Source organism: Paramisgurnus dabryanus, chromosome 9 (assembly GCF_030506205.2).
Source record: "Paramisgurnus dabryanus chromosome 9, PD_genome_1.1, whole genome shotgun sequence".
In the NCBI taxonomy this organism is placed as follows: domain Eukaryota; kingdom Metazoa; phylum Chordata; class Actinopteri; order Cypriniformes; family Cobitidae; genus Paramisgurnus; species Paramisgurnus dabryanus.
Window position 1 is genome coordinate 34,683,528 of NC_133345.1, and position 12,963 is coordinate 34,696,490.

Genomic DNA, 12,963 nt, shown 5'->3' on the forward strand with positions numbered 1-12,963 from the left:
TTTAGAAGCCACCAAACACTTCCATGTTTTCCCTATTTAAATAAAGACATGAGTAGTTACACAAGTAAATATGGTGGAACAAAATAAAACGTGGTTATTTTTAAGCGGATAAAAATGAGAACTATATTGTATGGCGGAAGAGCGCTTAGTTTGCAGCACTTCCACCTCGGAGCGCAGTAGCATGAACGAGTAACAAAAAATTGCCACATTTTAATTTGTGCCACCATACTTACTTGTGTAACTACTCATGTAACAGTCTTTAAATAGAGAAAACATGGAAGTGTTTGGTGGTTTCTGAATTCATCCCTGTTTGGATCCTAAGGAATGAATGAGGCTAGGCTAAATGCTAACACATTCACGACGCACTGTACAAAGATGAAGTACACGCACTGAAAAAAGATAGGTATGTATTAATAAGTCTAAATTGAGGTAAAAACATAGTAAAATATTGAAAATGTTGGTGTTTTCCTTTAATGCTGTACTCTGCCTCTCTCTAAATCATCATTCCTCTCTTTAACTCCTTGCTAGTGGTGCAATGCTTTGTCTGTCTGTCTGTCTAACTTTCTATACTTCAGACATTTTTTCTCAGTGTTGTGGTTGCTGTGTAAAAAAATCATTTCTTTGGCTCTGTGCTTCAGCAACAGCAAATTCCAGTAAAGCATATGTGATTGCTTTTAAACGTCAGACTCGCCCCCATTTCTGTCGCTCTCTATTTATCTATCTGCTCTCATTCTTTGTCCTACATGAATGCATAGTAAAGAAAACCAAGGGACAAAAGATGAGAATAAGCACTGCTGTGTGTTCACACCTAAACATCTGCCAGGACACAAGGCTATCTAACAAAATACTTCAACTGCATACTAAATCACTAAGAGGTTTTCATTCAGTTCTTGTTCAGTTTTTCAGCTTTCTGTCTGTCTCCTATTTTGTCTTGCTTATTCAAACTTATCAATACTTAAAGCTCTTGTAACACAGGAATACAAAGCTTATACGCTTATAAGCTTTTTCTTAAAAGAAAGGCAATACGTGTTTTTGATTGCAAGCATAAATATCTAAACATTCTTAAATCAAAATACATTTACTTGATAAGTAAAATTACCCAAGATATATATATTGGGTTTGCAAAAAAGTTTATTAAATTAAATTAAGTTGAAACTTTTTATACCCCACTGGCAGATTTTTTGACTGGTTGTAAACACAAACTTGGTTTTCTTGTTGTTGTTGTTTTTTTGGGAAAGATCTCTTGGGTTATTTTGTTTCTCGAGTAAATCTTGAATCGATATATTTTTTTACAGAAAAAACACAAAAAATCCTGAGACATTTTTTGCACTGTACACAGATAGAGAAACATGACAAGTGCTGTATCAGCTTATTGCACTTTTACACAGAAACAATAAAACATTGAAAACATAAAATTAATAAACAAACTAAAGTCTTTGTGCACATGCTGCATAAAATCCATAAAACTGAAACATGCACTAGGAAAAGTCAATGTTGTGATGTGATTTGATGCCGACTGAATGAATGTCAGTATTTTTAAAACCCTTCAGCTTTAAATTAAATCAATTAAATGTACATCAAGTCTGGATATTTTTTGCAAGACATACACATATTGGTCATAATCTTTGCAAATTCTCAACCCTGCAATCTTTAAATGCTAAGCAAACATGGAAACATTCAATCTCTATACTGTTAGCATGATATTTGATTTCAGCACCTTGGACAGCGACATTCAGCACCACCAGTCATTAGACGTCAATCTCAAATCCCTAAACTTCTAAAATGCTCTTCATCTTTCTCATAACATCTCACAAAAATCTGAAAGACACTAGCCTCAATAATCGAAAAAGACATTTGAAGTACATAAACATACAAGCCACACTTACATTAGATGAATGTTATTGCATTAGGTGACAAAATCTCAAACTAAGTGGCCTAAATGTTTAATAAAAATAGTTTGTTTTAAAATTAGTTGTAATATGTTAAAATGATTTTTAGGTTTCAAATGACAATGCAATAGTTAGATTATATTGACACACACAGGTTGACAAATAAAAAAATGCTGGGTTGTTTAAACCTAATTGCTGGGTTATTACAACCAAGCATTAGGTCATTTTTAACCAAGCGACAAGGTCTGTCTAATATTTACAGTGCCATGGGTTAAAAACAACCCAGCATTTTTAAAGTGTATAATTAATGTGATGGACTACACCTGCAGTTGCTTTGCTTGGACTGCGTAAACTTGTGGGAATCAGATTTCATCCACACAGAAATCAGCATGCGGCTAAACGTAATTGCAAAAGAAATGTGCAGCTAGGTCTGAAGGGTTTAAAAGCAAATGCCACTTGGTTTGATATTTTGTTAACTAATTCAATAAACCTCATGCATTTTTAAGTAAGGCCAATTTTAAATGGCCAAATACTTGCTGGGGCTGCTGCAGAAATGAGCTACAGTGCCTGGTGATTAAAGATTTCCTTCAACACTGGCAAAAATACGTTTTCCCCTTTGGTATATTTCAGAAAACACTGTTAGGCAGACTTTACATGCATGAGAGTGTTCCTATAGATTAGTTAGTATGGGACTGCATTAGCAATGCACAGGTCATGAGTTTGATCTCAGGGAAGACACATACTGATTGAGTCCCTTCGGATGAAAGCATCTGCCAAATGTATAAATCTAATGCTACACGCATGCTTGGACTGTTTAAACTCCATTTCTTCTCTGTTTTCAGTATAATTCACCCCCTCAATCTACCTCCTTGATCATTTTTAAGCTAATTAACAAACTATCAGGACTGAGCCTGAGCGTTTCATCACCAAGTATGCAAGAAAAATCACAACAAGCAAGGGACAGATATCAGAAAAGTTGATCATATCAATAGTTCGCCACAAACAAATCATTGATAATAATGTATAAAACCCATCAATATCACAATGAGCTGCTGTGTCTTGACATAAATCATGTATAGACTGAACAAAAAACATCTGGACAACTGATCATTTGCCAAGCACAGAACTAACAAGTAAAGATTAATCTTAGGCAAAAGCATTGTACAACATATAAAAATAACTACAAACATGCATGCAATGGGGTCAATATCATGTAAATAAATAAAACACGTTCACACAAAATGGTCAAAAAATGGTCCTAACCGGTGGTACCCTTTAAAAAAGTGCCTATTAGTACCAAAAGTATACTTATCTGTACCTAATTAATACATATAAGGATCTTTTTAAATTGGGTACCGTCCCAGTGACAGCTTGGGACCATTTTTGGACCTTTTTTTGACAGTGTGCGGTACAGCAGTACCTTTTTTTAGCAAAAGCTAGCAGAGTCGAGGACAAAATAAGCAAATCTGATCTAGGTCTGATATCATTGATTTGTTCTTAGGGTGTTTAAGTGAGAAAGAAAGACCGACCAGGAACGCACCAATGATTTAAACAATGCTAATAATAATACAATTAAAAATAGCAGGACAAGAATAATGGCTCTAATTACATATTTTCCCCAGGTCACCTCTCAGGTAAAAACTGGACTCTGTAGACACCATACATCATTAGCTTCTCTACCCTTTAGCAAATAAATAAATAACATTATGTTGAACGATACAGACAAGGACAACGCAGGTGCAAACCACATCAAGGTGACATTGTCACTGTTACCGTTATGTGCCATGAGCCGATCCAGCAAACAAATAAAGATATTAAAGACCATCTCTAAATGACCACACAGAAATAGCCCAAAATAACAAAAGACACAGTTAAGATGCCAACAACAGTTTAAAACACACACACACATTTTGGACAGAAGATGCATAAAGGCCTTCAGCCCGAATACATTAATGACGTAAGAAAGATCTGCACAAAAGCAAGTGTTGTTAACTGTGGACCAAGCCGAATTTATTACAATATTGACAACCAGGCCGAGTAAATGGTGGTGGGGGTAAAATTTTGAAACAGTATTGAACAAAAACAGAATAAAACTCTCTGGAGTTACATTTAATAGTAAATAAAGTGTATACCAATATATGCATTTATTTGAATAGTATTCATTTAAAGCTAAAGGTAAATGGCATTGGCAAACAGACATGAAATATTCAGTTTAAAAATAGCCATCTTTGTTGTTATCGGGGAATAGAAAAACAGCACATAAATATATCTTTAGAGTGATGCATCAACAGAAAATGAAACTTACTCCAATCACACACACTCTCTCTCACACACACACATAATGAGAAGTTTTATAGAAAAAGCTATAATTGTCACAAAGTTATATATATATATATATAATACCTGACAAAATGAATTTTAATAGGCTCTTGTGTTAAATAATCAAACCATTGATGCCCATTCACAGATGGCGAGGGTGTCTCTAGATCTCCCTCTTGTGGACACTTGTAATAGTGACACTGCATTAAATATTCTCAAAGGTTGTGTAATGCAGTCGAGAGATACTGGCAGATAGAAAAACATACCTTACAGCACGATTCATATCTAATCCATGATCTCCTTTTCTTGTGACACTCGATGACACATTTATAGGCAGGGACATCAGATTGACTCGTTTAGCAGCAGTGAATGTGCGTCATTTTTTAAAAGTGTATTTCTCACAAACAGTATGCATTGGTACCCTTTTTATTTGATTTAAGACTTTGTGTTTTTATTAAGAAGGCTATACCAGACGCATAATCACTATACATTGATTTAACATTACCTTTACAATTAATTCTTTCACTGAAATTACAGAATAAATATATGCACATTTTTAACTTTGTCAAATCTTCGTGAGGAGAAGGAGAGAGATAGAGAGAGAAAACATTAAAAGTGCTTCTTAAAAAGCCATTAGTGATCGTATCCAGAAGCATTTTTCTTAAGAAAGTGCGTTGAACTCCATAAAATCTTGAAGTGTCACTATATATTCACAAATATTGATGCTCGAGTGCGTCCTTGAGATATAACTCTGATGTCTCTCGTTATAAAAATTAAATAGAGCACTGAACGGATAGATGTCTCTCTATAGCAGGTGGAGTTCTCGATCAATAACCTCCATTGCAGCTGAATGCATGCAGCAAACTGCAAATACTCTACAAAGTGTGCCAGGCTCGAACCCCGGCGCACGAAGGCTTCTTTTAATAATATTTTGATCATTACGCCCCACAACAAATCTGTTCCGTACAAAAATAATGGGTGGTAACATTGCTGGCTACTCTGAAAAAAGGCACTTCATTGAAAAATCTGAGTTATGGCCTTTCCTCCAAAGCGACTTGGGGAAAATTTGTGTGCGCGCGCGCGTGTGTGATACATATATTTTGCCATGCTTATTTTTTGATATTTTTGGGCATGTTGAAAAGGGTGAAAGTGAGCTAACTTCGAATTCTATTAGAATCTATACGATTTCTCCAAGACTTCGAGGTAATCCGGCTTGGTTTGGAGTTTGGCCCTTAACTCGAGGTATTCACTTTGGGTTTGCTCGGGGAATCCTTTCCCCGTTGTGAAAAGTAATGTTTCCTTTAATCTGGCGTCTTGCTGTAAATCGGGATATTGCATCCCGGGCGGGTGTGAGTGCGCAACGTGCATGTCCCTTAATTTGGGAACGGTGCTATACAGGCAGTCTACAAAGCCCACCGTCGGGGTGGGTCTCTGACTGTCAATCACGGTGGGGCAAAGCACTCCGTTCTCGTGAAAGCTCGCCATGTCACCGGACTGATTAACGGTGACGATGGTGTTGAGTTGAGAATTGGACAGGGCCATCGTCCACTCCTTCTCTTTCTCCAAAAGTGTTCGATAGTTGCTATTTTCCTTGGTTTCTGCAAACTGCTCGCCCTCGATCTCTCCCTCGCGTGGTTTGTAGATGGGGTTGTTGCACATTTGCGTCACGGGATGGGGTATGTAGTCGTAAACGTGACCGGGCGGTTTTTCGGGCGACGCGCTCTGTCGTTCTTCAAATATCTTGCACTGCATCTGAATACCCGTCAGGTCCACCTCGTGTCGCTTCCTGAATGGAAGTTTCTTTCTCCTGCGCAAAACGAACGCAAACAGACCAGCGGCCACGAACACGGCGGAGATGAAGAGCACAAGCAGGCTGAGAATCAGCACCGACAGGGGGACAGCTCCCGTGCCCGGCGCGTATCCCAATTCAGAGCCGCTGGTCGCTGTTATGTCATTAGGGAGAACGGGAGAAGACGCGGTGAATTTCAGCTCGGGACAGATGACCTCGGCCTCCAGTGTGCGTAGATCCTTACCAAGGGCGAAATCTGGGGTCTTGCAGATGACTTCCCCCACAACGATTACGGAGCTGAGTTTTTCGATCCACTGTTTGAGTGGGATGATGTCGCACGAGCAGTCCCAAGGGTTCTGATGAAGGTCGATCTGAACGATGGAGTGGAGATGCTCCAACACCCCGCTGACGGGCAGATACAGGAAGTAGTTGTTGCGCAGGTTGAGCCTGGAGAGGGAGGTGCCCGCGAACGCATCCACGGGCAGAGTGCGCAGCAGGTTGTCATTAAGAAAAACCAGCTGCAAGTTTGGCATGAGGCTGAAAGCGGCCGGCTGGATCTCTCGAATGACGTTGTACTCGAAGTACAGGTAGTTTAGCGCTTGCAGGCCGCGAAACATTCCCGGGCTGAGCCTTTCAATGTCATTGCCATTCAAGTATAAACTTTTCAAGTTGGGCAGATTCATAAAGGCTCCTTCCTGAACGTATGATATCCGATTGTTACCCAAGTGCAATAAATCCAAGCTGGAAAAGTTCCAAAAATCCGACCTGTAAATTTTCTGAATCAAATTTCCACTTAAGTAGAGTTTCTTGGCGTTTAGCGGTCGTGGCAGGAGTTCGGAAATGTTGTGGAAGCCTTTTTCTTTGCAACTGACGGTAAGGCCCAAGTCATTGATATGTAAATTGCACATGCATCCCGTCGGGCAAATGATTGGTATAGGGGGTCTGGTCTGATAGCCTGCTATTGGAGGCTGATTCAGCCCTGGGTAAATGCTACGAGGAGTGGGTGATGTTTTTGTGGGTCTAGGGCGTTTGGTTGGCTTTGTGTGTCTCTCTCTGTACTCCACCGACGAGGCTGTGTTATGAAAAGATGACAGCATAGACGAAGGTTTGGTGGGCCAGACATGCTCGTTATTAAACGGCAATCTGGGAATGCCATGCTTGGCCTCCAGCTCCGCTTCGGAAAGCAATGGGCAAAGTTCGCTCCTCTTGATCTCGCGCAGGTCCTTGCCGTGCAAATGAAACGGGTATTCGCACGTAATGTCACCCACCAGCGCGGTATAAGGTATGCGCTCCAGCCACGTTTTGAGCTGTACAATGTCGCACACACAGTTCCATGGGTTCTCCTCCAGCTGGATCTCCATCAAGCTGCGCCCGATGTACTCCAATGTCCCTTTGTAGGGAAGGATTTTTAAGCGGTTGCCGCGTAAGTCCAGATGCGTCAGGGACACGGACCTGAATAATAAATTGGGTAGCACTGGTATCAAATTGTCGTTCAAAATGAGTACTCTGAGTTTGTGCAGGTTCCGAAACGCCCCGCTTTCTATCCTCTTAATGACATTGTAATCCGCCTGAAGATACTCGAGGCTTTCCAGCCCCATGAAGGTGTCATTCCTGAACACCTCCAGTTTGTTTTCGTGCAGAAAGAGCTTTTTCAAGATGCTCAGCCCGTTGAAGGCTCCCGCGTGTATGTCCTGGAGCGCGTTGTTTCCCAGATTGAGAGCCACAGCGTTGTTGAGGTGCAAAAAGCTGTTAAAATAAAGCTTGCGCATGGAGTTCCTCTGCAGATTGAGTTTAAAGGGCCTCGTCCATGTCTGAGAAATCTGACTGACGTTTGTAAATCCTTTGCTGTCGCAGTGGACGTGGAAAATCCCCTCCTTGACTTCACAGTAGCAAGGGTCAAAACAGGGCTCGTCGATTTCTTCCGACTCGTCCAACAGAGGGATCGGCGTAGTCCATCCTAAAGCTATTGTGCTCAGCAGGGTAAACCACAGCATCCTTCCGACGAGTCCTGATGAAGTTAAGGCTGAGAGCCACTTCACAGCACTGCAAAAACACATTAGAAAGACAGCGTAAGATATTGCAAGTAATAGAGAGCGCCCGTCTGTTGCAATGTTTTGCGCAATAAACTAGGCTACACAACAAACACAAGCACGTCCTCTCTCCACATCATGGCGTGTTTACAATACAGATCGTGCATTACATTTATTTTGACACTTCTCATTCGATGATAAAGTATTGTAGTAGCTTACAATAAACTTTAATACTCACTGTAAATAAATGCTTTCAAACACTGCGCAAAAAGAACATCTAAATTGATTTTTTTCCGGTGGTTATAGTGAGAACATAAAAAAATGTCTATATGAAATGTCTCTACATCACTACGCATGCAAACAAACACAGTGCAGTACATTTGGCAAAATAACACTTTTGGATGCATCATAATACTTCAGTTAGTTTTGGATAGACGCTCCCTCCAATGCTCATGTGAACAGCATATTATCAGTAAAATAAATAAATAAATAAATAAATAACGAACAAATATAAACAAATCGATGACAGCGGTATTCGTTTAACATTTCGAAAAACGAACCAGGCGCATCAAAGGATGGTCGCCGAAACGCCAATTAGATCTTTAATGCGTAACGGAGATTATTTGCTTTCCAGTATGAACCCACTTAATTAGCGCAGATCTCAGTTGCGTGATATCAGCAGATCAGTGGAGAAACTCAAAGCCAAATGCTGCTGAATGTGTCACACTCTCCTTATTAGCAAATGTATGCGAATATCTTGGCATCTGGAACATGGGAACAAACAAAAGGACCAAAAGCCCTCGAAAAAAATCCTTTTTTTCTTCCAGAGGAAACGGATAAAAGTCCTCGCAATTTTCCATGAATAGCACACTTTGTATTGCTTTCCTCCCACCCTCGTCTTCAAGTCTGTGCTTTGGCAATTAATCCCAACGCTCCATTCCCACGAATCAAGGTAAGGGATACCTACTCGGTTTTATTGGTGTCCAACTTTACATCTCCAGCGGGTTTGGAGACGGGTGGTCCCTGGCTGCCTCCGACCGCTGACTGCAAAGAAAATGAGATATGCATTGGAATGACCAGATATCTTAAAATATTTCTCATGACAGAAGTCAAATATTTATTGCGTGTTTTGATTAAAGAAATGTTTATAATTAAAATGTACGTACTATAAATGTAATTATAATGCGTTTGCTAAAATACCATCGAAAAGCTGGTGAGGTTAATTTGTACAGCAGTCTATGCGCCGTTACAGCAGAAATAAACCAATGAATCATTTGATTAATTGTACAGATCATTTAGTTTCTAATGTCATTATAACATCCAAAGTCTTTAAAGATCTTTCAACGTATAACCCCAAACAACTCACCTTTCTTCAGCTGAGCATGCGAAATAAGATGAGTTTAAAGACTGTTGGATATCTCCCTCTCCACCTCCGTCTCCGGTGCGCGCGCTCTCACTCTCTCCCCCCTCTCTCTCTCTCCCTTTCTCTCACATAGATCAAGAAGAGAGAAGATGAAGACCAATGGATTAGAATTAAATCTCCTTTTCAAACAGGGTTTCTTCTGATGCAGGATCAGGTCAGGGCTGAAGCCAGAGAGAATTGCAGCTCAGTTCCGATATGAGCGGCTCGGTTCCGTTCGTCCCGCTGCTGCGCTTCTGGCATCTCTCATGGTGCCGGGGAAAAAGCTTCAGATCGTCACGGAAATGAGCTTTAAGAGACGCGAGCGGGGAGGGAGAGGCAGAGATTGGAGAGACAGCGTTGGCGTCGGTGGTGTCGGCAGAGAGGGTTGGGATGAAGGGGGCACGAGCTGTTAAGCGCGCCGAGTGCCGCACCGGGAGCGCGCTCGCATCCGTGCGCGCTCTTCCTCTCTCTCTTTTTCTCTCTCGTTTTCGGACCGTTTCATCTTCGACTCCTGTTTACGGTCGCATCTTATTCAACTTCAGCTCCATCATTCTCCAAACTCTCAGTTTTTATTTTGGATTACTTTTTTCATCTCATCACAAAGTGCCCGGACTCTTTGTTGTCAAAACAGGACAGAAACCTGACAAACAAATGCATTCCCTGCACCTCTCTCTAATTTGGGGTTTGCTGCAGCGGGAAAATCCTTCGCGTTCTCGTGTATGACGCTCGGCGTGCGTTGCGCGTGCTGTCTTACCGCGCCCTGCCTGCAGCGGGCACCCGAGCTCTGCGCGTGGACAGGGTACCTTTATTCTGCATATTCATTGAAATGTTGGGGTAACCAGTTCGAGACTCTTTTATTAATGACATTATTGGCCAATATAAATTTAATAATGGTTAAAATGTCATGGAGATATCATCAAGCACTGATTTGTTTCATTTGGAAGATTTAATGAATTTAAATCTACTTCCTTGTTAATCATTTAGACCCATACAGCTGTGTCATCAAAATAAATTATTATAAAGTGTTAAAGGGGTTCAAACTTAAAATTCAGGTGGGATTTCATGTAGATTTAATAAATTATGCCTAATTAGATTTCCCAAGGATGATAAAAAATCTGATGATGATGATTATAGCTATTAGTATCATGGACTGTCATTTATGGTTATGGATCATATGAAATATTGTCATGCTTATCAAAATGACTGATACAGCTAACCCAATCCAATGATTTCTTCATCTTACATTCGTCATATATCAGGAACATAACTTGATGTACTTTATGTACAACTAAATGTAACATTTATAAACTAATGGATACAGTTGGTATAATATGTAAAATAGCCGATTTATTTTAAACACTCTAAGTACGATTGTGTGATTAAACACATTTTGCATTACTTTTAACACAACTTGTGTTGTTCCTTTAATTCATTTTAACACAAAATAACACATAATGTGTAGCTAACAACACAAAGACTGTGTAAAAATGAACATGTCCTTTTTTTTTGGAGTGAACATACAGTTCACAATCTCTGTGGTGCTGAAGCTGCTGGACTTCAAGTTTCCAGCTTACATTACTAAAATTTGAGCTCCTGTTTAATTAGGATAATAACTTTAAAATCACCTTGTCTAATCACTTTTTTACTACATTAAGTATTAATGTCAATTTCATTTATAGAAACTGCAAGTACTAATTTAATAATTTGAGAATTTAATAAAGATAATGGGTGTAAGTTATCTGCTCCCCATGCACAGTGAATAAAAACATTGCTGTAAAGAAATATGGTATGGGCAGCATATCTATCTATCTATCTATCTATCTATCTATCTATCTATCTATCTATCTATCTATCTATCTATCTATCTATCTATCTATCTATCTATCTATCTATCTATCTATCTATCTATCTATCTATCTATCTATCTATCTATCTATCTACCTACCTACCTACCTACCTATCTATCTATCTATCTATCTAGCATCATGAGTCTATAATTGTTGTAGAGGTTAGCAGTAAGCTATGAGAGGTTGTGCTTTATTGTTGCTAGACTCACGACTGAACGACGTTGTGTGATGAGGTCATAGCTGTATTTTATTGTAAATGAACCTATTGTGCCAAATGAAGTGGATACAAGGTTAGCTATTAGCTATCGCAAACTGTATAAAAACAAACTATCCAACAGGACTCTAGAATCAGTGGGAATCATATGTGACCATACTCACCATTAAAATGGTTCACACAGACCTCGGATAAACAAGCTCCTCCTACAAGCCTCTTCTGATTGGCTGGTCAGTGTTCGTCATCAGACTCATCCCAAGGTGGATTAATATCTGTGAGTGGAAAACATACACAGAGAGAGAGAGAGCACAGGGAGAAGGCTTACATGAGAAGGTTTTAAAGATGAATCCTGGTTGGTGTGCAGACGTTTGTAAAACTGTCAGTCAGTCATCTTGTGTTAAAGCCATGCTTCATTTCTACACCGCCACTCACTTCTAAATACCCTTTTCTGTTTCTTTAAAGGGGCTATGAATCTGTTGTTCTTATTGTTTTATACTTTTGTCTGAGTTCTACATATGGTGTTCACGTGGTTTTTACATTCAAAAAACATCAAAAGCAATAAGTAATCAGCTGTTTTGTACCCTGGCTTAAGGCTGCTTGATATATGCTTGGGCGGCATTAAAGACCTGGATGTAAAACTTGGATAGTTTCATTCGCCATCATTCCCCAACTGTTTTGAAAACCTTAATGTGTAAAAATAGCAGCCACACACATATATGTTTGAGCCATAAAAGAACACGTAATGTTCTCTTATGAACATGTAATGTTACCACAGTTATATGAAAAAAAGCTTGCTTTGTTGAGTTTGGACTTTTCGAACGCAACTTGTCTAAATGGCCGTATACAACACAGTAAGCGGGCATCAGAATGTACATCGCGGCTGGTAAGTCCGTTTTACTAACTTTGTATATTTCTAACTTTATATTAGTTATATGCAACCCAGTATCACAAAATTACGTACCTATGGTCACATAAATTTGTGAGTCTTTTCTGTGACACTGACACGTTTTTCTGCCTTTTCGTTTTCTGTTTATGTGTCATATTTGTTACTCAACTGTTTTGTCCTGTTTTCTTACCATTGTCGCTTCGGTTTAGGGATAGATTTATATAAAATGACATCCTTACCCAAACCCAACTCTAACCCTAATCAGTGGCGAATTTAGAAAATTGGGGGCCCAAGGCGAGGGTATGTATGGGGCCCCCCTATTTTACTCCAAAATGAAGATGGAAAGCAGAGAACACAAAAAGTCTAGCACTACACAAACCAATAGAGAAAAAGTAAATGGGGTAAAAAACAGCCACGAACAGTTAATGAGGGAGAAAAAATTTAGATGCTGCACAAAAACTAGCAATGCATCAAAGCCAATGTTGTTACTAATGTTTCACATGCCCAAGTCTGTGATAAAAGTTTAACAAAATCCACAATCACTTTTTATATTTTAAATAAGTATTTATATGTATGTTTCCCCAAAT

At 39.5% G+C, this 12,963-nt stretch overlaps 1 protein-coding gene across 1 annotated transcript; it reads right to left on the reverse strand.

Annotated features, from left to right (window-relative positions):
* Nucleotides 1-3,872: 3,872 nt before the first annotated feature.
* Nucleotides 3,873-11,224, reverse strand: slitrk3a (SLIT and NTRK-like family, member 3a). The gene is made up of 3 exons (XM_065257857.2): nt 9,394-11,224; nt 8,995-9,071; nt 3,873-8,040 (listed from the first exon to the last, which is right to left on the reverse strand). The coding sequence occupies exon 3, from the start codon at nt 7,989-7,991 to the stop codon at nt 5,379-5,381; it is 2,613 nt and encodes an 870-aa protein (XP_065113929.1). The 5' UTR covers nt 7,992-8,040; nt 8,995-9,071; nt 9,394-11,224; the 3' UTR covers nt 3,873-5,378.
* Between the last annotated feature and the right edge of the window lie 1,739 nt (nt 11,225-12,963).

What these genes read in the sequence shown, in the direction of transcription:
- slitrk3a (XM_065257857.2), bottom strand. Translation starts at nt 7,991, where the DNA reads ATGCTGTGGTTTACCCTGCTGAGCACAATAGCTTTAGGATGGACTACG.